At 48.3% G+C, this 24119-nt stretch overlaps 1 protein-coding gene across 3 annotated transcripts in view; it reads right to left on the bottom strand.

The window, feature by feature from the left end:
* The window catches only part of Vopp1 (vesicular, overexpressed in cancer, prosurvival protein 1), a 92956-nt gene that overhangs the window by 31893 nt on the left and 36944 nt on the right, over positions 1–24119 (bottom strand). For 2 of the 3 annotated variants that reach the window (XM_005396876.2, XM_013520650.1), the window contains exon 2: positions 7303–7361. In XM_005396876.2, the coding sequence (XP_005396933.2) occupies positions 7303–7361 (59 nt within the window). Of the gene's footprint in view, positions 1–4295; positions 4536–7302; positions 7362–24119 lie in introns of those variants that run through there. The other variant, XM_013520651.1, reaches the window with a different exon arrangement.

The following is a 24119-nucleotide window of genomic DNA, read 5'->3' as shown; positions in this document are numbered from 1 at the left end:
TGCTTTACATTTTAAAAACACAAAGAAGGAACTGTGAACATTTGATAGTTAAAAAACAACTACTGTCCCCAATTGCACCTGAACTGACGTAACTACAGGGCAAAGTGAAAAGAAACCATGGCAATTCCCTGCAATGCTCCGCAACTGTCACAAAGAACAAAGTTGCTTTTTACACAGATCTAGGAGAATTTCACAATGTGCAGTTAATGAAAAACGTCAGGTCACAAATATAAATAGGATCACCAGGGAAATCTCTCTGTGTTGGGGAAGAAAATGTCTCCATCTGAAACAGTCTGCTTTCCCATTATTGAGTCAGAACACCTGGCACCTGCAGCTTAAGGAGGGGCGGTTTACTCTGGCTCACAGCTGTCAGAGAACTCAGTCCATGGCTGTTTGGGTCCAGGGCAGAAACACGTGGTGGAAGGGCCTGGGTCGGGCCACCGGCTGCTCACCCCAAGGCAAGGCGGCCAGGAAGCAGAGTGAGAAGGGAGGCGCAGGACGAGAACTCACCCTTCCAGGTCAGCCCAGTGACCACCTCCTCACAGCACAGCCAGCAAGGATCCAGCCATCTTCCAAAACCCCGCCTCTGATCACATGAGACTCTGGGGTACATTTAGGTCTAAACCATAGCACCAAGGTCTACCCAACATTTTTACTGATAAGTTCAACAAGAAGAGTCAAGGGAGAAGAAAAATTTTCTTCAGCTTTAGAAGACTTGTATCCAGACCAGACTCCCCAAACCCCCTCCTGGACGCTACCCAGAGGCTGTGTTCTGCACCTCGCCTCTCCAGGCAGAAGGGAGAGCAGGGCTTGGAAAGCGGGTGTGGAGCACTGTGCAGAGGAGTGCACCCCCACTGCACAGCCCCCAGACCTCAGTGCTGCTGACCAGACAGCATCGCCGGGGTCTGCCTGCAGGGCCACGAGGGAGCCGCAAGCCAGACCTCCCCCTGTCGAGGTGCGCTTGTGCAGATCTGACCCTAGCGCCTCCCATTTGAGCATGTGGGTGCGGCTGAGCCTGCACACTTCGTTTCTGGGCTTGTGCTCTGACACCTGTGAGAGCACTTCAGCCACTCAGCGCTAACTACTCACAGAGACGACCCAAGAGAGACAACTGCCTCAGCTAACAGGAGTGCCTGAGAAGGAGTTTCCACAGCCTTCGGGGCTTGGGAACAGGGCCTGGAATCCCCTGGTCAAGACACCCAGGCAGAGAGCAGTATGCGCAAGAGTCGACTGCCAGGGCTGGACCGGCCAGGACCACAAGCTCCCGGAGGGCACACCTGCCTGCGCACCTCGGGTTCCCCTGCACGCAGTCCCTCCTTCAGAGGTGATCTGCAAATGCGGGGGAAGCTGCCCCGGATGTGCAGGAGCCTTACGGACAGCCCTCGCTTCTGTTTCCTCTCCCTCCCTGCCTCCCTCCCTTCCTTTCTGCTGCACAGGTGAAAGCAGGACTTTCACACTAAGCTACATCCCTAACCCTTACTGAGTTTCTCGAGACACATCTAAGTCACTAAGTTGCTCGGGCTGGGCTTCAACTTGTGCTCCTCTTGCCTCAGTGTGCTCACATATAGGCACATGCCGCCGCGCCCTGCCGCATGTTTCTTGCGTCCTACCTTTCTTGTTATGTTTAATCATACATGTGTTTACTGCCATTTCCTCCCTTCCGTGAGGCAGGTTGTGGATTCCTCCTCTGTGGATGACTTCAAAGAAGTTTCTCCACCTTCTTTTCTTCAAGGGTACTTATAAGGTACGATCAAAACATGTCATGAATGTTTAAACTTTTAAAATTTATTTTAGTAAAAACACATTACCACTAACCATCTGCCCCAAAATCCACTCCCTCTTGCTTCAAACACACTTAATCCATCCTTTTTGCCACTTTCTGGAGCAGCGTCTTTACAAAAGCGCTGCTGCCGAGTGCCAGGCAGGCTCATAAAGACATGACGCTGTGTCCTCAGCCACCTTATTCTCGGAGGCTGGCACTATGTGACTTCTGGCTTTTCCCCAAAGTCAAAATGACCATGAAAGGTGATGTTTTGAGTTGATTCAGGACACTGAGGCAGCCAGGACAGTGCAGCTAAAAGCGGGAAGGTAGACTCCAGAGCTGCCTCAGAAAGTGACAAAAACAATGGGATGAGTGTGCCTGGGGCAAGGGGGGGGGATCCTGAGGGAGTTCACGGCAGTGTGTCTCTTACTGTAATACATTTCTAATATCTGAACACTCACTGTGTTTTTCAGTCCCACCTTGTAACTCTAAACCGACAACTCGGACAAATGAGCCAACAGAACCCAAAGCTGCCGGTGTGTGTGAAACACACACACTGCACGTACACCCACGGGGCCACTTACACCCCACAGAACCCGTGTGGCAGGGGCGTGACCACATCTACCTCAGAGACAGGTGGAGCCGCAGCCACGCAGGCAACTCAGTCCCTCGGCTGCGAGGGCAGGGTGAGCAGGGCTCCCTCACCTGCGTCAGGGAGCACGGGGACAGAACCATGAGGTGCAGGGGCACCTTGCCACCCGACAGGGAGGAGGTCACAGTGCTTCCTGCTCCCTGGGTGTGTGAGTGCACAGGGCTCTTCTCTGACAAACGTCACCTCTGCCTGCCTGCCGTACTTCTGTAGGGCTCCGGGGTCCATGGCTCTTTGGCCAGGCCCTACCCTCCTCTCATCTCCTGCTCACACAGTGCTCTGTGCCTCGGACACGGGCTGAAGGAGGGGCAACAGGTAGAGGACAGCAGGGGACCCGATCTGGAAAGGCCACATGATTGCTTGCTATTTTTAAGCCCCACTGTTGCTAAGAGGATTTACCTAGTAAGCCCTGGACCAAAGGACAAAGAGCTCTCATTTAAATAAGAGCTCTCAAAAGGGCAGTCTGCAGTCAGAAGAGAGGACTGCAAATGAAGGACGGAAGGAAAAACAATAGAAGGGAGGCTTAAAATACACAGCTTCTCTGTGCAGACCCCAAAGGGCTTTTGCTTTAAAACTAAGAGAATTTTGTTTGTACAAATACATATGCTATCTTCCAGCTCAACTAAGAGAGTAATGAAAGAGATAAAAAGAAACCCTTGAGGAAAGGAGGACAGAAAGAGTGGTATCACTGAGCATCATGCACTCAGAACGGGCTGAGAGTAGTTCTGTATGTCTAGGAAGCTCCAGGGAGACCAACGCATCATTAGAAAGAATTAGGCCCTATAAGCTGAAGAGCCAGGATGCTGGAGTGCAGTTCAGGGACAGAAAGAGGCAAGAGGAGGTACATCAAATGGGATTTCCATTGAGACAAAATGAAATTAGGTTTCCACATACAGGAGAGTAAAATCTCTATGACAAGTATGCAACCTAGCTGTTCTCTCCCCAGTGAACTCCACAGGCTAAGCTATAACCCACAGTAGGAGTATCACTGAAAATGTATCTTGTGTGTGTGCCTGATCATGGCATAGATGAAAGCCACTTCATACCAACAAACATTGAAGGAATTGTGCATTTTTGAGAATTTACATAAAACACTACACAGAAGAAATGACAGATACAACATACCAAAAATGCATTTTTAAAATGAGATCTGTAGGCTTTTAGTGTAACAGAACAGATGCTTCAGAAATCACTACCAGTCTCACAGGATCACATGACAGCTCCCTGAGGCCAAGCACCTTCGCTGTCCTGTGGATCACAACAGACCACTCTACAGACACTTGTGGACCAAGTGAAGGAAGTGCACCATCACTGCCACAGGACAGCACCTTGCGCAGCACATGCGTGGCGAGGCCAGGTCAGGCACTGGGGAGCCAGCACGCCATGACTCTGGATACTGGGCCCTGTCCCAGCACTGAGTGAGCCTGGGCTGGACACAAGCTCCTCTCCCTGTACCAGCATCAGCGCCAGCCAGGCAGGAGCCTTGGAGCTGGCTTTTGGAGACTTACCCTCAGTGAAGTAGGTCTGCTGCAGCCCATGCACCTCTTGTGGGAGTTGGGGCCTTTCTGTGGCTATTCCGTGAACTGCAGCACATCTACCCTTTGCCAAGGTATGGCTGCATAGTTCAGAATATAGCTAAGCAGTGTCTCTTCACTCCTCTTCAGTGAAAATGCTTCATTACCCAGCTTGGTGGGGAGCAGGGATAGGAGCCCTGGAGTGTTACCTGCTCCTACTGGCTGGGGTGTGGATGAGCCAAGCCACGCGTGCTGGGGCCGGAAGAGACAAAGCAGCTCTTTTCCTCGGCACCACAACAGCTCTTGGCTATGTTGGGACACTGATGGCCCCGTGTGCAGGGAAAGGACAGATTCAGTGTGTAGAACTCACCTCATGAACCCCGGCGGCAGAGACCCATGGAGCCTCGGGTTTGTAGATGCCATGTATAACTTCAGAGCTGCCATGACCCAGTCAGTCCGAACTCATCTTCACATTTTAGAGAAGCAGCAGCTGACGGACAAGGTCGAAGAGCAGGCAAACGATCGAGCAGAGCGGCGAGCTGCTTGGAGCTGAGCGGAGGTGGGGCGCACACAGCACCGAGACAGGCAGACATGCCACAGCTCTGCATGCTTCACACTGAAGGGGTTCATTTTGCTAGCTAAATTATATCTTTACTAACAAAAGAGGGCCAGAGCAAATATTTGAGCTCTAGTATTTGGGGCTCTCATGCTTAAAATCTGTGCTTAAGGGACAGAGGTCAGAGGATGAGAAATCAAGGTAGGAGAACAAGTTGGTACAAAATGAGCTTCTCAAACACAAGGATAAACGTCGCTTGTTCGGCCCTGAGCCAGGAGCTGGGGTTAAATCAATATACAAGCGACAGCCACTTCCTGGGGCACTGGGGACAAAGGACAGGGTAAACACTGGTGCTGTCAGAGAACATTACCCAGGTACCGAGTCTGAGCTGAGGTGAGGGAGCAGCAAAGTTCTGCCTGGGGGAGGAGCTCAGATGCAGGGGCTCCTAGAGAGTCTGCGGGGCGGAGTTCTGGAAAATGCTGGAAGCCATCTCAGCAAGTCAAGGTGATGGTGTGGTGGTGGGGACCAGAAGGAAACCTGTGGACCTGACATTCAGGAACAGGCAGGGCTGGGCATAGGAAATCCCAGGATTTAAGTCACTGCTCTCACGGCTAGACAAAGACCTTGGAAACCAGCCCTTTAAAGGTGGCCAACAAGGCGGACTTTGTTCTTGATGTTTTTAATCAGCAAAGTGACCGTAAAAGTTAGAAAGCAAAGACTGAAGTGCGAAGAGGCAGAAGGGGGCCAGGCAGGAAAATCTGTGCTGGTGCGGATGAGCACCAGGAGGGGCTGCTCCAAGGGCAGGCACTGGAAAGCGGTGAGGAGCAGGAAGACTGAGGCAGAATAAGAGGACTGGTGTTTGAGGCTGGGGTCTCCCAGGGGCTCCGGATTAGACACGAGCTTGTGTCAGGCACAGCACGAGCCCAGGCTGCGCTGAGATTCAGCGTTCTAGCAGACTGACGACTTCTTCACTTTTCAGGGTGGCACATTTGGGTACTCTGGATTCCCCTCCCCATGATCAGACGGAAAAAGAGGTGAAAGGAAACTAGGCCAGCATGTCTGAGTGACAGAGCAGGGCTTGTTATTATTTTCCCTGTCTCCAGCTCTGTGCAAAAGCACTCTCAGGACATGTAGTGAATCCATGAACGCGTAGAAGAACAAATGAAAGAGTAAATATACAAACAGCCCCTGACTTCCAGCTTCTGACAAAACTGATCTATAAAACGACGGGAGAAGTGTCTGTTCCCAAGACAGAACACACTGGAAGAGGTGGGTAACACTCATGTTTACACAAGAGCTGAAGTGAAAAAATAAGACTGACCGAGAGAAATTCATTAAACTGAGAAGAACCGAAACACTTTACCTCCCTGTTACCCCACAGCCACTTCTCCTCAACCTGACAACTCTGCAACTAGAGCCGAGTCCTTATGCTGCTGCTTCATTTTCCAAGTGGGTTTTGCCTCTTGCAGCTGCAAAGGCTTTTTGCCAGGGACCCCAAGACCGGGCATCCAGAGCTCCTGCTTGATAGTCAAACCAAGATGCTGCCAGTTTGCTATGTTCCCCAGATGGGCAGCTTCTGCCTCCCACTGCAGTGCTGTCCTTGACAGTGACAAGTGAGAAAAACATCCACCCTGAGGAACAATCTCTTTTGTTATTGTGGTCATTCTAGGGTATCTGAGGAGGCTGGTTCCAGTACCCCTGAAGTTCTCCAAATCAGAGGGTGCCCACATCCCCTTTATAAAATAGCCTTGAATTTCCACAGAACCTGTGCACATCTCCAAACCTTGAGGCACCCTGGGTTACTTATAACACCTAAGACAAAGGAAACAGTAGTTATATTGTATTGTTTGGGCAGCAATGACAAGAGAACGCCTGTTAGTGAGTCAATTTCACAAATTTCCTTCTAAATATTTTCTGAAGGACGCAGCACCCTTGGTTATGGAGGGCTGACTGTATTGCGTATTTCTTCTCCAGTTACCCTATATGCTAGAATATAAAGTGTTTCTGCTATAACACAATGTATATGTATTCCTGGAATATCGCACACTTCATGAAATTCAACACTAAAAACAACAGAGAAAACTGGTTGGGTACATTCTTCTAAAAACTAAGATCTTCCACACAAAATCAAAAGCAACAAGTGGTACAGCAGAGAGGTGATTTGGGCACCCAGGCAGGTGGCTCTGCATAGCTGCTGGTCAACGCAGCAGATATTAAAACTATAAAAACAATAAGGAAAAAGTGCAGTGACGCTTTAATTAGAGCAAGGCTGGCAGATGCTGAGGTAGCGCTAGAAGGAGTAAAACCTTTCCCAAGCCAACAGTCATGCAACTCTGTGACTGCATCTGTCTGGGGAGGGGACCTCAGAGGAAGGCAACCATCACGATTTCACGCGAACAAAAACACACACACGCACGCCACACACAGTCACAGGAGCTCAGCTGAGAAAGTTTTCTACTCTTGTCCAAGGTCATAATTCTGTTCCTGTGCCCTGTTTTCTTTGCTTAGCAAAATTTGTATCAGCCAACAAAGCTTTCGCCTCACAGACATCTTGCTTCTTTTTACCAGTCATGCAGGAGTTGACTCACCACACAGAACAGAGCACACGGTGATTTACTTCCTCAGAGAGGCTCATCGGCACCAGCTCAGTGCCCTTGGCAAGGCTGTGAATGGAAGCAGGCCCAAAACCTGGGGCAGGAGCTCAAAACTGGGCCCCTCCTGGACCTCCCACCCCGTATCCCAGCCCTCCACCAAGAAAAATTCATTCCCAGAGAAAGATGTGACCACGAAATTCAACCAACAGAAAAGTACACATACTTACATATAATATGTTGGATACAGTCCTTCAAAATACCAGCAATGTTTTTTGGCCTCTATGCACTGGAAATAGAAGCAAGAGAAACTTTATCAGTGAGTACTTCGCATGCTGTGGAGCTCTTAGCAAGACAACAAAGAGGGAAGGGGCACAGCTTCAAAGTATGAAACCCGGGGCTACAGAGCAGGCAAAGCTTAGAGAAAGCCCACTTCCCCTTTCTCATGGGGGTGCAGTTCTTTTTAAATACTGAAAGGGGAGAACGAAACATTTATTTTCTTATTATTTTTCTAGTTTTTCATATCTTTAAATATAGAATGCAATCATTTCATCAAAAAGATAAATGAAAAACAATTCTTTTGGTGCTGGTGCTGAACTCAGGGCCTTGTGCATGCTAGCCAAGTGCCCTATCAACAAGCTACACCGTAGTCCCAGTTTAAACAAAAGTCTATAGTGTTATGGTTCCGACTAGTATAGAACAGAAGGAGGGCTGAGGATATAGCTCAGTGGCATAAGTGCCTGCCTATCAAGCACAAGGTCGTGAGTTTGATCCCCGGTACAGCAAAAAAAAAAAAAAGACTTCCATCCCCCTCTCTGTGTTTTTGAAAGACATGTCCCACAGTTTTATCATTTCTGGATTTTTGTATTTCACAATACTCCAAAATCCATACTGAAATCACACATCCTGCAGTGGGGACCCATGTCTGCAAGACTGTGTGAGACAGGATCATCCAGCAGCACCCACAGGCCACAGAGGCCCCCAGGCCCACACCGCGGGCAGGGCAGGTGAGACCTCGCAGGCCACCCCCGGCTCACGCACACCTCCAGCAAGTGTTACCGGCAGCTCAGGGAGCTCTGAGGCACAAGTGTTCTGACCCATCAACAAGGCTTCCCAAAGTAATTTCCCTCAGGCCACCTACTTCTGTGCTTCACAGCCTCCTACCTCCAATCCAGTTTATCAACCCTGTGTACACAGAGCTTCCAGCAGCACGTGGTGCAAAGCTGCTGCACAGGGGCTTGGGACGGGCAGGCTGGGGGCCTCTGGCCTGGAGCGGTGGTGGACCTGCCTCTCTTCTGTGCCTTCCGGCCATGGTCAGCCGTGCAATAAGGCAGGAACAGCGGCATGTGAGGGACAGGTAGGTGATGGCGTGAGGTGGCTAGTTTAGAGGTTTATGAAAACTAGGTGAAACACTGGTGCTTTCGGAACATGATTTAAGCACTTACAAGCACTCAGGCAGCCCAGAGTGACCCAGTTTTATTAATGGAAAATGAATTTAATTTAGCCTTGGCTCATTCCTGTCCAGTTCAACAAATAAAGTTCAGACAGCTGAAGAAATCCATTTATTTTGACAGGAAGAGTAACTTCAGGTCTCTGCCCCGGACCACAACTCATCCACCAGTCTCCTGCAATGAACTGGAAGCTGGAGTCGCCCTCCCGGGACACGGAATGGGTCTTCCGCACTCTCTGTCACCACCACAGACAGGCGAGCTTCCCGGAATCCGACATTTGTGCTCTAGACAGTCAGGAAGCAGTGTCCCCTGACGGGTTCCGACCCAAGGTCAGGGACTGCAGCGAGCTTGGGCCTGCGGCCCCCTTCCCCTTGGGCCCTGGCTGCTTCTTAGGGCCACTGGCAGAATCACATCCATGAACCAAACAGCAAAGCTGGGGTGCCCAGGGAGAACTGGGCACAGGAACCTGCTGTGTGATCCAAGTCAGGACACCCCTTCAGTATCCCTGTGCCACGTCACTGAACTCCTGAAGTAGCCACAAAAACAGCACCACTGCACCTGAGAGAGCACTTTTCATTCCAAATGAGTTTTACACCTTTGGATACACTTTGTCTCTGGGACGTGAGGATATCAGGGACACCACACTAGGGATCTGGAAACCGAGGCCCTCAGTGGGTTCTTCCTCTAAGTCACAAAGCTTCTTTGTGACAGCGGCACTCACTGGGCACTGCTTCTCCTGGACTGACCGACATTACGTGAGAAGCCTGCTCTGACCACCTCAGCTCCCAGGGCTTGCCTGTGTGGTGCCAGAGATAGCCCAGGAAGATGCCGCGACCTGATGCCAACAGGACCAGAGACCTGGGGAAGCCTGGTCGCCCAGCCTCGGCTCGCAGCTACACAAGTGGGTGGTGTGTGTTTGCGTGTGTAGATGTATGTCAGCCGTATGTGGGTGTTTTCAAGCCTGAAAGCACTGAATTGTCCCATGCAGCACGCCAGGCATGGCTGCAGGAAGGAAACTCAGCAATATCTGAAACATCGCTAACGAGCTCTGAAAGCTACTGATAATCTCCCTCCGTAAACATGAAACACTACACGCACAGAGCTGTTTACTATGGCGTTACCTCTAACAGCAAAGTCCTAGAAATGAGGCATGTGCATGTTAGAGAATGCTGGTTAACGAACAGCAGTGAACCTACATAACCGAGTGCTACACGGCAACAAGAGTGACGGTCTCCGAGCCCTGACAGGAAATGCGTTCTAAGACACAGGCCAAGTGAAATAGCATTATACACAAGGTTATGTCCAGGAAGGTATCTTTCATGGAAAAGGAAATTTATACATTTGGCTTGCTGTTCACAAAAAGCCCAGGAGGTCTGTAGTAAAAAAAGTAATGAAAATTCTTGCTCTGGAGGGCATGGTGGGGTGGCATAAAAAAGGGTAAGGATGAGACTGTGACTGTCTCAAAAACCACCTGCACGCCATTCCAGGGGAACATGGGCTGTAGTTATCCCGGAGAGGGTGCTCCACAGGTCAGGAAGTGCCGAGGGAGCGTCCGGCAGGAAAGAGCCCTGGCTGAGCAACCCGCCAAGCCCACGCCCACGGAGGAAGGCAGGGTTTGCCTACCAAAGGCACACCCAAAGCTGGCCTCAGCTCCAGGCAGTGGCAGAGCCAGGTGCCAGAGCCACAGCCCACAGTGGGCTTGTGAAGGGCTGGGAGGCGTTTTCTAGGGAACCCATGAACACTTCTGGGACTGAAGCAGCCCCGCCTGCCCACAAGCAAATGAGAAGCTGGGGAGCAGCAGAGAAGCCAGCGCCCCGGCTCCGTGAAGGGTGCACCAGGCTGAGGGGCAGAGAAGCCCCTGCTGGGAGAGATGAGCCACAGACGCCGCAGCTGGTGTGGGCTGCACTGCTGCTTCCCTGCCACCTGACCAGTGAGTCTGGACCTCAGCTTCCCAGGGCTGAGAGAGAACAGGTTTCTGGCTTAATTTCTGATAATTTCATGTTCCCAAAGAACTTACCAAAATGCCTTGGGAGACTCGGCCTCGTTTGCCGGCCCTCATGAGCACCTCACACATTCGAGGTGTGTGCCTTGAATGAGGCTTTCACAATTCTCGGGAGCGATGACCTCCCAGGCTCATTGTATTGTGACCACCTATCGTCCAAGCAGAAGCAATGCTTCCAAACCTCCTGAGAACAGAGATTCTAAAACTGTAATTTCTAACATTTGTGTGCTGTTTAGATTTCCAAAATATCCCTAAAAACAAGCCCCTCTCCAAAAAATGTTTAAACTGCATATAAACTAAGAAGAAGAAAAAAAGGCAGTTTCAGAATCCAGGGCCTTTACACTGAGCTACCTCTCCAGGAGAGTCATTCATTCATTTACTCACTTACTCATTTATATTTATGTGTGTGTTTGTTTGTTTTTTGAGACAAGGTCTCACTATGTAGCCCAGGCTGGCCTTGAACTGATGGCAATCTTCCTGCCTCAGCCTCCCAAGTGCTGGGATTACAGGGATACACCACCATGCCCACCTATTTTATTTTATTTTGAAACAGGGTCTTACTAAGTTGCCCAGGTTGGGCTCACACTGTGATCCTCCTGCTTCAACCTCTCAGAGTGCTGGAATTGCAGGTGAGAAGTAACCATGCTTGGCCAGGTCTACCTAATTTCCAAGACACGACCGTGGTGTCCTAATGACAGACCATCTGCTGAAACAGAAAACGTTTGTTGGGAGAAGGCAGCTGCTTTTCTTGCTGACGGGCACCCTTAGTGGTCAGGGTACTGTACTAGGTCTTGGGAGCACAACAGGCCCTGGGTGAATCCGTAAGATGTGTTAGGGTGCTGTAATGGTTGACACATTGTGTCAACTTGAGGGGTTTAGAAGTTTAACTCGGCAGGGGTCCTCAGTTTGTAATCATCCTCATTCTGTGCAAGAGGAGGGCACAGAGGCGTGTGAGTGCCACACCTGCCCTAAGGGGTGGTAGCCTGGTTCTTCCCTTATAAGGGAGGGAAAGAGGCTCCCCCACCCCTTTGCTCTTGCTGCTTGTGCTGTCTTCAGTAGTCTGGATCTGTTGGCCCTGTGCCATGCCACCCTGCCTTGGTGCCAGCTGATTATGGACTGAAACCTTCACAAACTGTAAGCTAGATAAACCTTTGCTTTCCTTAACTTTGGGTGTGAAGTATGTTGTCTCAGCAACAAGAGAAAAGTAACTAAGACATGGACATATTCCCAGAGGAATAATTTACTCGAAAGTTTCAGGAACTTCCCTAACATTTCCCACAGTGCATGCACCATCTACCATTTCCCACCAGCAGCATGTGACTTTTCCTATTTTCCACATCCTCTGCAACATTTATTTCAAGTTTTCTGCCTTTCTTCCTTTTCTTTTTTTCCCCCCTTTCATATTTCATTCTTTCCTCCCTTTCTTTTCTTTCTTTCTTTTTCTTTGTGTGTGGGGGGGCTTGAGACAGAGCCTTGCTGTGCAGTCCAGGCTGGCCTTGAACTCACTAGCTAACACAAGCTGGCCTCGAAATTAAGACAACCTTCCTGCCTCAGCCTCCCTAGTGCTGGGATATCAGGCACACACCACCACACCTGGCTTACTTACTTCTCTTCCGTGGTGCTGGGATCAATTTAGGGCCTAGCCCACATAGCTAGCCCTCACCCACAGAGCTATCCCAGCCATAAACTGTAAGCTAAATAAGTCTCTTTTTCCTTAATTTTGGGCATCGGGTATTTTGTCTCAGCAATGAGAGAAAAGTAACCAAGACAGATGTAAATCCACAATGTCCGCCAAAAACCTCATGTGTTCAGAGGCAGGACTTGTGGAAGGAGATTGGATCACGGGGTGCTGAAATGTCAGAGACTTCATCCACTGAAGAGTTCAGAGCCAAAAATGCTGTTAGGAGGTAAAGTCTGGTCAGCAGAGGCAGTCTCTGGGGTGTGACCTAGAAGGGTACATCTCCCTCCCAGGCTTTGCCCTTCTCTCTCTGCTTCCTGGCCAGCATATGAGCAGTCCTCCTCTGCCAGACCCTTCTGCCATGCTGTTCTCCCCTTGCAATGAGCTGACCACAGACTGAAAAGTGAGCCCAAGTAACCTCTCCTCAGCTAAGCTGTGGGTGTTGTCTATTGTGGTGGACCACGAGAGTAGGAAAGAAACTAAGTAACTACAACAGAGACAGTAAAAACCACTGTCATCTGTCTCCCTAAGAGATCAAAAGAGAAGCAGCACACTCACAAAGTATCTCACATCCTGAGGAATGCTACTGTCAGAGCAACTCAATTGAAAGAAACTCTGGCTTCACTGGAAAGTCTAGAGTCTGCCTGCACTCAGGAAGAATGCTATTGTCTATTACTCAAGGACTAGGGTACCTACAGATATCCTTAAGCCATCCTAAGTACAGTTATCCAAATTTAGCCAGACCCAAACACATAAGCCCCACAGAATAAATCCTCTCTAATCTCCAGGAGTTACCCTCATAATGACATAAACATGAACTCCATCTGTGTGCAGGATACCCCGGACCCAGGACACCACTGAATAACACAAGACTGTGGGCTCTTTAATTCTGAGTTAAAGGACAGCTGTACCACAGGGAGACATGGCTGAATGTGTGAGAACTTAAACTTGTAACTCTGGGACAAGGAACAAAAACAAGGCCTAGAGAATTAAACCAAGGCGTGTTTTCCCTGAGCTCTACCTCTGCCCCTTTTGTTCACTGAGGGAAATGAAGTAGGATCTTCAGGTGAACACCAAACAAGCTAGCAACGGAGTGGCTCGCTAGCAAAAGAATTAGTCCTCACTAGCAACCAGTGTTCACTAGCAACAGAACTAGTTCTCACTAACAGAACTAGTCCTCACTAGCAACAGAACTAGTCCTCACTGACAAAACTAGTCCTCACTAGCAATAGAACTAGTCCTCACTAACAGAACTGGTCCTCACTAGCAAGAGAACTAGCCACCTTCGCACCAGCAAAAAAAGTCTTGTTTTTCTTTCTGTGCTGATACTGGGATGGAAACAAAGGAACAGTGAGCAACATCTCCAAACCTCTGTACTTTTTCTTTTTGTTATTTTTTGAGACAAGATCTCGCTATATGTTTCAGGTTAGCTTTTGAACTCACTATGTAGCCCAGGCTGGCCTCAAACTCATAGTGATCCTCCTGCCTCGGCCTCCCAAGTGCTGGGATTACAGGCAGGTACCACCACACTCGGATATTTTATTTTATTTTGAGACAGGGTCTTACTAAATTGCCCAGACTGGGCTTACACTTGTGATCCTCCTGCCTCTGCCTTTTCAGTATCTGGTATTACACAAGACCTGGCTGGGAGGGTTTTTATTCTACTTATCATTTCAATAGTTCAGTCAACGTCTGTCCTGGGCTTGTAAATCCACGACTTGCTCCCAAACAGTGGGACAGTGCCAGGCAGAGGAGCCCAGGACTATCTCTGTCAGGGGGAGAGGCTCCCAGGTGCCACAATGCTACTTTCACATTCATCAGTCGCTGAGCCTGACACACGGGCCTCAGATCCAGGTGGCTCTTCCTCAGTTCTGGCCCAATTCGAGTGGCATGTTCCTTTCCACACAGTCTGCCAACCAAGGGATCTCTTGATGCCAAAGGTTGGATGCTCAGGACCAGTGAAGGCACGAGGGCAGAGAGGCCTGCTCAAGCCAGAGCAAGAATGGACACAGGGACAGCAAGCCACAATCTCAACGTTCACAGACAGGAGTGACGGTGCTTTAGGTTCCTGCACTGGAATTTTCCTTAATTCCCTAGGTGCTAATCACTTAATCCCTGGCCCATGGACATTCTGTTTTTTGGGGACATGTTCTTGATTTTTTTAGAGATAAAAGCATATGGCTTCTCACAAGCATCATTTATTGAGAAGAAAACAGAGAAACGCTTAAGATCCTCCGCTGTCATTTTAAAAAAACAAAAACAGTGTCAAAATCAGCAACTCACACACTGCCAGCAATAATGTTCAGAAACACAGTGCTGCCCTCCAGTCTCCTGACATGCAGGGAGAGGGACCCTGTCAGACTAAGTAGCCCAGCTGCTCAACCCTGGGAAAGCCCTACGACTGTCACGGTTTACTCTGAACAGAGTCTCTGCTTGGCTCTAACCAAAGACATGTATGAAACAGCTAAGGTCCCAACCAAAGGCAGTAAAAATCTCCATCTCCAGCAAGTAAAAATTAGTCAACAACCAAAACTAAAAGGCAACCAACTGGAGAAAATATCCTAACATAATGGACTTAAGTCATACACAGTATGACATATAACTCATTAAAAAGACAGCTGAGCAAGGGTGTAGCTGGGCGTGCCACCGTCCCCTCACCTGCATGCCTGGCCTCCCGTGCTGGCACTGCAAAAACAAGACAGAAACAACAAAAGAGAAAAGGAAAGAAAAACACAGTAGTAGATGGGAAAATTTATCGAAGACACATAAAAGGTCAATGTACTTATTTTAAGAAACAGTGTTCATTAATAACCAATCAAAAATTATTTAAGAAAACAATAATAAACAACCCTGGTGCCCTTTGTTGATGCGGGAAAAAGATGTGCCACACAGCACTGCTGGGAAAATTAATCTCTCAGGAGGACCATTTTTCAAAAAGTCAAACGTCATTAAAATATATGTAACCTGGGCCATGTTGTTACATGTAACCATGGAAAAAAACTATTATGAATAAGTGCTATTTAAAAAAAACTAGAGTCAAAATCTCAAAAGAAAACTTTTAAAATTTGCAATTTTAGGTGTAAAATTTCAAATTAATGTTTAACATAATTTTGGGTAGCAAAATTAAAATACTAGCTGATATCTTTTAATGGGCATTTACTTTCAGACTGCAGAGAAACAGTAATATGGGAAAATTTTGCTAATAAAAGAATATTAGAATTGTGTATTACTATTATACATTATCAAAGAGAAAAAATATGCAACAATGTGTGTACCAGGCTGAGGTTTCAAATCAGTGATACAGCCAAAGTTTATAGGGTTAGTTTTGGATGATGTAATTTCTTTAGGATTACCTCAAACATATCCCTCAATTTCAGCCGGAGGCAAGAGGTACATAAGAGTCCTAAATTAATGCAAAGGATGAAATCCACTGAAAAACCCAAAATACACTAGGACACTTAGTAATCCTACTCAGGCCCACAAGACTTCTGAAAATTGGGCCATCCTTTAAAACCTCATTATCATATAAACCCTGATTCATAAAATAGCGACCCAAGTTCTAATTCAGTTTGCTGAGGTTTAACTAGTATATCATTAAAGTCACCCTTTCTAAATGTGTAGCTTGGTGAACTTTAGGATATCTATACAGTTACACTTCCATCACCCATTCTTTCCCCATTCTCAGTTACTGTCTAGGAACTGAATAAAAAGCAGGAGTTGAGCATATGACATCATCAAAGCAGGTGCCTGCATCACAGGTCAGGCGGTTCCAGAGGGCTACCCTTTGATATGATAATGAAGCAGTTTCACAACTCCCTAACCTTCACAGCCCCTTCTCCTCCTCCTCCTCCTCACAGGCACCCTCTCCTCCTCCCTTGCCCCTGGTTTGACTCCTTACTAGATGGTCAAAGTTGTAAACCTGTCATCTTTAAGTAACTGTCTTTGTTTAACTCATCTTCCCCACCACAAACTCTATAAAAACCTCTATAGCTCTGTCCCCTGCACTCAGATTTTGAGAGCACGACCTCCTCCTTTCAGAGCACGACCTCCTCTGAGCCAGGCTGGCCAACACAGGATCTGGCTTTCTCCACCTCTTCCAGTGCCTGCTTGGCTTCTTGTGCCACCTGAAGGTTTCTGGTACCCTTTTTTCAAAAGCATTGCAACTTCCTGTGTCACCATAATCCATAATCCTGTCCTTTGGCATGTCTGTCACATCTTGCACAGGAAACCAGTGTAGGACTGTAGGCATTTCACTGTCTAGAAGAACCTTAAAATGGTGACGGGCTGCACAAGGAAGACCTACCTATGCCCCCCTCAAAACCTTTTGTTACTTTGGAAGTCATGTATTTCAGCATCCCCCACCTCTCAGTGCTCTCGTTTACTGCGTCTTGGGCAAACATGAGGCACAGAGGGCCTATCCGCTTTGAGGAGACCCTATTCTGCACTCAGGATGGCTGGCCCTCCACAAACGAAGCACAAAGCCGGAACAAGAGACAACCCAGGAAAACTCTTCCACTCTGCGAAGAGATTTTAGTTACTAAAAATACTTAGAGGTGCAACTTCAGGACACAGAAAATATGAAACAAATGTATGGTCTTTAGCCAAAAAGGTTTATGTGACAAATTCCCCAAATGTTACAAAAAAATCACTCATTCAAAAACTGATGACTGGAGATTTAATTAGAATAGTCTGAAAGCAGTGCTAGCAGATGGAAATAGCAGTGCCACCGCCATGGACTGGCAACAAATGGATGTAATCAACCTTAATTATGGGCCCACTTCCAACAAAAGCTTTGAATAGAAACCAAACCTTCAGATGCTCTCCCTAAGGCCCTAATTTGGAAAAACCACTCAATGTAATCCACAGTGTGCAAGAAATGCAATGCATTCGATCAGCTTCCTCCTTGCTCAGTACCCAAGGATAGCAACTTAAAGGAGAGCACTCTTGGCTCACGGTCACTCTGTGGTCAAAAACAGCACAGTAGAAAGTCTGGCAAGGAAAGCTGTTAACTCACGGTGGAAACAGAACAGAACAGCCCCAGAGAGGAAGCAGAGGGAGCCAGCCATAGACCCCCGAGGTCACACCTCCATGCCCCACCCAGACACACCCACAAGTGTGACCCACTAACCTTCTAGGCAGCCCCCAGGCCAATCAAGTGGACCCTTCAGCCTAACCAAGAACCCACAGACCAGCTCTGCAACCACCTGTGATGCAGGCACCTGCTGTGATGATGTCATAGGAAGTAACCGAGAACAGGGAAAGGCTGGTTGTTTCCAACTAACCGCTCTGCCCCCAAACAGGATAACAGAAGTGCATATTCCTCTCCAGTTGGGCCTAAATCTCTGCCAATAAATTCAAACTTTAATCATCAGTCTAGGAACAAATGTCAATTTTTCTCCTCCTATGAACAGAAATACCTAGAAAGATTAAGAAGTACTACAGGTGCAAGAGCAAAATGCCAAAAGAAAAAGAAATGGGTAAAGGGTAAGGATTTCCTAGCAGGTTGTGCACTACCCTCCCCATCTGATTTACATTTTAGAAGAAAAGTTACCAGATTCTCTGATGATGTATAAAGTCATGAAAGTCCACATTCTCACAGGAGTGCTACTGAAAAAGCTGAGACCTTTGGGCTGGATTAATGATGGTGTAATCCACATTTTAAAGACTATGGAGCCAAGGTGGTGATAAACACTTGTAATCCCAGCACTCTGGGAGGCTGAGGCAGGAAGATTGCAAGTTAGAGTCCAGCATGAGCAACTTAGTGATTCAGAGAAACATTACCTCAAAAAGGGTGAGGGGTGCTCGGGACCCTGCTCAGGGAAGAGGCCATGGGTCCCACCCCAGGACTGAACGGAACTACAGAACCTACTAGAATGAATATGTCACACTGCCTGGCCCAGCACCTGCTTGGCCAGGTCACCAAATGCCTGTAAGCTTTGAGTTCTTCATCTACGGCAGTGGTGGGAACCTATGGCACCCACGCTGCCGCAGTTTGTTTGCACTGCTGAAAGGTCTAAAAGGTTCGCTGTCACCTATAGAATGGAGCAAATCATTCCCATCTTGCCTTGAGGAAAAAACACGTGCAAAGTGCCCGCCACAGGCCGGCCAGCTCTTGTACCTCCTGATGTACAGTCACACTCTGCTGTGCAGGTTTATTCTGAGAACCACGGCCAGGTAAAATTCAACCAAAGAGGCAGTTAAAACGTGCTCGTGTCTGTGGACACCGGGAACTCAGAAAGGGAATTCAGCCATGGTGACCAGAACAAACCAGATGTTGAGAAGGAACTGCAGTAGTTACCAAGTGGCCAAGACGCCACTCACGAGGTCATGGATCCGAGATGGACAGCAAGACACAAAGCAGTCTAAGGCTGCCGTCCCTAGCTGGAACCTGACATCTCGTCGCTACTTCTTTCCTGGCAAGCTGTGGGAAACACACAACATACACCAGTCATTCTTCTTTTTCCTACCAAATTTCACATCCTCCCAATTCTTATAATGCAAATTTTCATGGAATCTGGACATACTTTCTAAATTAGAGTCCAAAAACTATTTCCTTAAGCCTAGGAGACTTTCTGTTTCTTTTCATGGACTGATTTAATTATAAATGTTAAAGGACTAAGTTTTCATAGTCAAGTTTAGAGGAAACACAGGGGTAATTCCATGTTGCCTCAACAGATTAAACATTAGGACGGGGGCTGGGGATTTAGCTCAGCGGCAAAAGCGCCTGCCTGGCAAGCGCAAGGTCGTGAGTTCGGTTCCTGGTACCGGAGAAAAACCAAAAAAAAAAAAAAAACATTAGGACGTATGAGCTGGGCATGATGGTGCATGCTGTAATTGCAGCAGTCTGGGAGGCTGAGGCAGGAAAATTTTCAAGTTGGAGCCCAGCCTGGGAAACTTAGTGAGCAGAGCAAGACACTGCCTCTAAGAGAGAAGCGGGGAGGGAAAGAATGAGAGGAGAGGGGAAGGGAGGGGTGGGAAGAAAAGGAAAGAGCTGCAAATATAGCTACGTGCAAAGGCCCTGGGCTCAATTCCCAGCACCAGAAAAAAAGAAAGTGCAAATATTCCCCTTACCTGGGAGTTACCTGTCAAACTGCTACAGGAGTTACCTATTCCCACTGGATGCCTGAAACCATGGATAATATGAAACCTTGTATATACTATATAACTACCTAGGGCCAAGTTTCCTATACATACATTCAATAACATTTAATTTGTAAGTTAGGGAAGAAAGAAATTGGCAACAATAATGAATAATACAATAGAACAATTATAACAATACATTGTAACAAGAGTTATTGAGTGTGGTTTCCCTCTCTTAAAATGCCTGGTGCTGTACTTTCGGACTGAGGTTCACCACAGAAACTACACGAAGCAAGAGCAGGGCTGCCGGGCTCAGGGGCTTCTCACGTGCTGTGCACCACTGTGCATGGCGGGACACGGCACACTGCTCCCAGTTCTTCCTGGTTTCAGAGCGCAGGGAGCATGCTGGCGTCTAACATGCCCGAGGCTGCAGCTGCCACTCTGCCTCACACAGAGGGCTGGCGCACAGCGACCAAGGGCACCAGCTGGGATATCCGGAATCACACTGTCCGCTGGACAAGTGGTGTCGCCCAGGGACACTGCCTCCTTGGGGCTTCCAGGTCACCATACCCAGCACTTCTCCGATATTCTTTTGAGTCAGCCTGGAGGCCGGGATCATTGAGGAAGTGGCAGTCTTGCGGTGCAGCACTGTGGACTCTCCAGCTTCTGGGGATGATGGCGACACTGCCGGCATGGAGAACCCCTCCCATAACCCCCCAAGGAGATCTCCAAATGGGAGATGGAAGGAGGGCTGCATGCAGAATAAACAAAAAGAGGAACACACATTTGCTGCGTGGATACAAAAGGTGCTGACTTATTGATTCATGCTTCCATGCTTCCATTTTTGTGGTACTAGTGATCGAATCCAGGGCCTCTCGCTAGGCTATATCCTTAGACCTCTTTTAATTTTTTTTTGAAATAGGATTTCAAAAATCCTATTTCAAATCCCTTTTTTTGAAATAGGATTTGTTGCTGAATTGCCCAGGCTGACTCAAAATAACGGTCTTTCTGCCTCAGCCTCAGAGTGCTGGGTTACACAGGTGTGTGCTACCATACGCAGATCAAAGGGTGTTCATTGTAGCTAGTCCTAAATCTCCACCTGGCTTTCCCTTCCCATTCATCAGGCGGCCATTGTTATGCAAATTAATTCAAATACCTTAGACTGCAATCCTGTCCTGACTAATAAAATGCTGCTTTAAGATCTCAAACCCACTCTGCCACTGCCCTCTCAGAGCTCCCAGGGGACAGGGCCCACACTCACCTGGGTCTGTGCATCAGCTCAGGCCAAGCATCTCTGCCCCCACTCTGTCCTCAGGGGTCCTGTGCTGCTACCTCTGGGGCTTCATTTATCAGTGCCCCCCACACAGACCCACAGGGCCCACCCCAGTTTCACCTCATGTCCCAGGTCTCAACTTAAATACGGATTTCCTCCTGAACAGGAAACCACCAAGACGGGCTCGTGCGTCCCTCTCGTTTGTTCACCCCATACACCTCCTTGAGAGCTTCCTGTAGCTACAGTGAGTCTGGAGCTTGTATGCTGCTGTATCCGCAAGGATACATAAATGCGTGGGCAGCCTGCTTTCCAGCATGGAGATGGGAGAGGTGGAGCAACCTTTAAGTGTGGGAAGTGGTTCTGCCCTGGAGTATCGCCCTCAGAAGAGATTAAGGTAGCTTCCTCAGGACCCCAGTTGGTTCCCTACATGGCAGCCTGGTCTCTGCATGCCTACCTGACCTTCTCTGTACATGGCAGTTGCCTTTCCTGCTCCTCCACCATGCCTTGATGCCACCACAAAGACCCATGCCAGAAGCTAAAGCAACAGGGCCACGTGACCTTGGACTTCCAGCCTCCAAAACTAGTAAACAAACCTCTCTGCTTTAAAAAGTACCAGCTCCATGGATTTGTATCATAGCAAAGGCCAATGGGCAGTACAGACCTTAACCTTTGCTTAGCTTCCCTTGTCTCCTGAAGAAGTCAGCATTTAAAAAACATAGCAGCATTTAAAGAATGGAAGGAAATCTGTGCTCCAAGCCCCGGGGCCCAAGGTCTGCAGCCTCTTCCTGACTGATGGCTGCACTCCATGCTTTTTAAGGTGGAGCTCACGACTGTGTCCACTTAGTGCTGCACTGTTACGGACTGTGACTTCCTCCGGCCGTCCCCGCTGCTTCCTGCTCACCGCCCAACTGTGTCTGTGGGGCAGCGGGTGGAAGTGGATACAAACACACCAGGAAGGAGGATGGAAGACTCAGGCCTAAAAGCAAAGCATTATGCTTTGAGTGGTATAAATAAGCAATGCTTTTTCCACCCAAACAGCTCATTTCTGGAAGGATATAAGCAAAATTTTTATAACTGTCTCTCAGCTCAGTCAGCTATCATTTTTAATAGCTGTCACTGTATCCTCCTTGTTAAAACGTGTGAGAGAAATCATTTTGTGTGGCTTGAAAAAAAAAGAAATAGAGGTTAGAGGGAGAAATAGAAAATGTGGCAGCAGAGTAAAAAGGCAAATACAGGCAGGTGACAAAAATTTCCAGAAATGTAACAGACAGGCTTCCAATGGGTTTTCTAATTCAAACACCAAAATGTATGGGTACAAATTGCAGTCAGAAGATAATTTCCTGCTGCTCACTCATGACGTTCTTTCTTAAGCCATACAGTCACACCCAGCATCCACACGTCCCACCCACCAATGGCACACTGACTCCCCTCCGGCCCATGTTCTGCCCAGGGACATCAGGCGCTGTCTCGCCCAGCACTGTCCTACCCCAACATAAGGATGCAGCCGTGTGTGCACCGGGGACAAAGATGTGAGAAGAAATATGGAAAGAGGAGAAAGAAACAGCAAGAGACTAAGGAGCTCGTGACGATGACAGCAATCAGAATCCGGGAATAGGTGATTTTCAGCACCAGAAGCCTGGCTGGGCAGCGGCTACACTGCATCCAACTTCTCAAACGTCACACAGGCTCTGTCAGAGGAAACTATACCCTAATAATAACATGAACCCTAATTTAGGCTAACCCTAACCCTAAACTTAACCCTTGTCTAACACTGACCCTAATTTAACCCCACCCTAACTAACCCTAATGCTAACCCTAACGTTAACCCACCCAAACTAACCCTAACCCTAACCTTAACCTTAACCCTTGTCTAACACTAACCTTAACTTTAACTCAACTTTAACTAACCCTAACCTTAACCCAAACCCTGTCTGGGGAGCTGAGCCTACACTACCCCTAACTCTCCTCAGACATCACACAGGCTCTGTCAGAGGCAACCACCAACCCTACCCTAACCCTAACCCTAATCCATTGGGAAATCTGTCTCACCGTACACATCATGCTCTTTTCTTCTCCCTGGAAGTCACAAAGTACTTTTTCTTTTTAAATTTGTTTTTGTTTTATCATTTTGATTAACACAAAATATTTATGAAGTACAATGTGATATTTTAATCCACACATGTGTTGGAAAATAACCAACCCAGAGTGGTTAACATATTCATCACCTTAATTAATTAACTCTCTTTCCTTCTGGCATTGGAAATTGAACCCAGGACCTTCACACTGAGCTACATCCCCAGCCTTTTTTATTTAGGGACAGGGTCTTGCTAAGTTGCTAAGTTGCCAGGCTGGGCTCAAACCTGCAGTCCTCCTGCCTCAGCCTCCAAGGCATGTGCCACCATGCCTGGCAATTTTTTATCATTTCTTTATAGTGAGTACATTCAAATTCCTCTCTTCTATCTTGAGATATAACACATTACTGTTAATGCGCCACATAACAATGGGACCTATCCCTCTCGTCCCACTGTGACATCAGACCCACCGAGCACCCCTCTCCTTTTCTCATTGGGGCTCATAACACACAAAAAGGAAGCAGGTCTGACTGGCATCAGAGTCTGTGCAGGTCTCTGGTGGAAACCAGGTGCCTACCAAGAGGTCCAATTCCAGATTGAGGGCAGGAGCCTGCTGGTCCAGCTGCATCCTCACTCCAAGTTCCATGACACCTCCTGTCTCTGCAACTCTTCCCATCCCTACCCCTGACCCTGAGACATCCGAGTCTGTGGATCACCTAGACTAGTGTCCTCCATCATCCCCACCAATGAGGCTCAGCCTCAGGGTCACTTGGACAAACACCTCCCAAGTTTCAGTTGGTCCCTAGCTTCCTCTGTGAGGCTCTGACTGTATTCAGCAGTAACAGTGAGCACTTTAGCTTGCTGGGTATTGTCGCCCACAGGAACTTATCATGGCCCTAACCACGCTATGTGGAGGAGTTGGCCACCAGCCAGAGGCAGGCTCAGTGCTGGGCCTGCCATCCCGTGGCCAGCTGTGGGCTGGGGGAGTGGATTCCACTCAACACCTGGGCTGCAGCTGCCTCTGTCCCTGGGGAATTGCCATGTTATGATCACGGGCTTGGCCTGGCCTCCTCCTGTCACTGCAGGGTCTGGCCACCAGGCGTGCAGGTATCCATCTATCACAAGATGAGAACACATCCTCTCCTCATGTGCCTGCTCAGAGAGCCTAATTCCATTGATCTCACACTCTCACGTCTGGAAACCTGCTCTGGTTACTTCACTCAGGGTGACTAAAACTCAGGCAAGATTTACAGCAGTGGAAATCAAGAGCTAAGGAGAACAATACTCACAGAGATGGCGGAGTGCAGTCGTGCTCCTGTCCCTTCAAATGTCTTGGGGGGTGGGGGACAAGAGAGAGAATGAGGGCAAGGTGTGTGGCAGGAATTAACAGCAAAACTGTCTAGGGCATGAGGGCCAGGGACATGGGCGGCACTCGATCTTTGGTCAGGCAGACAGCCTCAGCCATAGGAAAGACACCTGTTGTAGTTTGCA

Source organism: Chinchilla lanigera, unplaced genomic scaffold (genome assembly GCF_000276665.1).
Source record: "Chinchilla lanigera isolate Chin_1 unplaced genomic scaffold, ChiLan1.0 scaffold00055, whole genome shotgun sequence".
NCBI lineage: Eukaryota > Metazoa > Chordata > Mammalia > Rodentia > Chinchillidae > Chinchilla > Chinchilla lanigera.
This window is presented reverse-complemented; position numbering and strand designations above follow the sequence as displayed.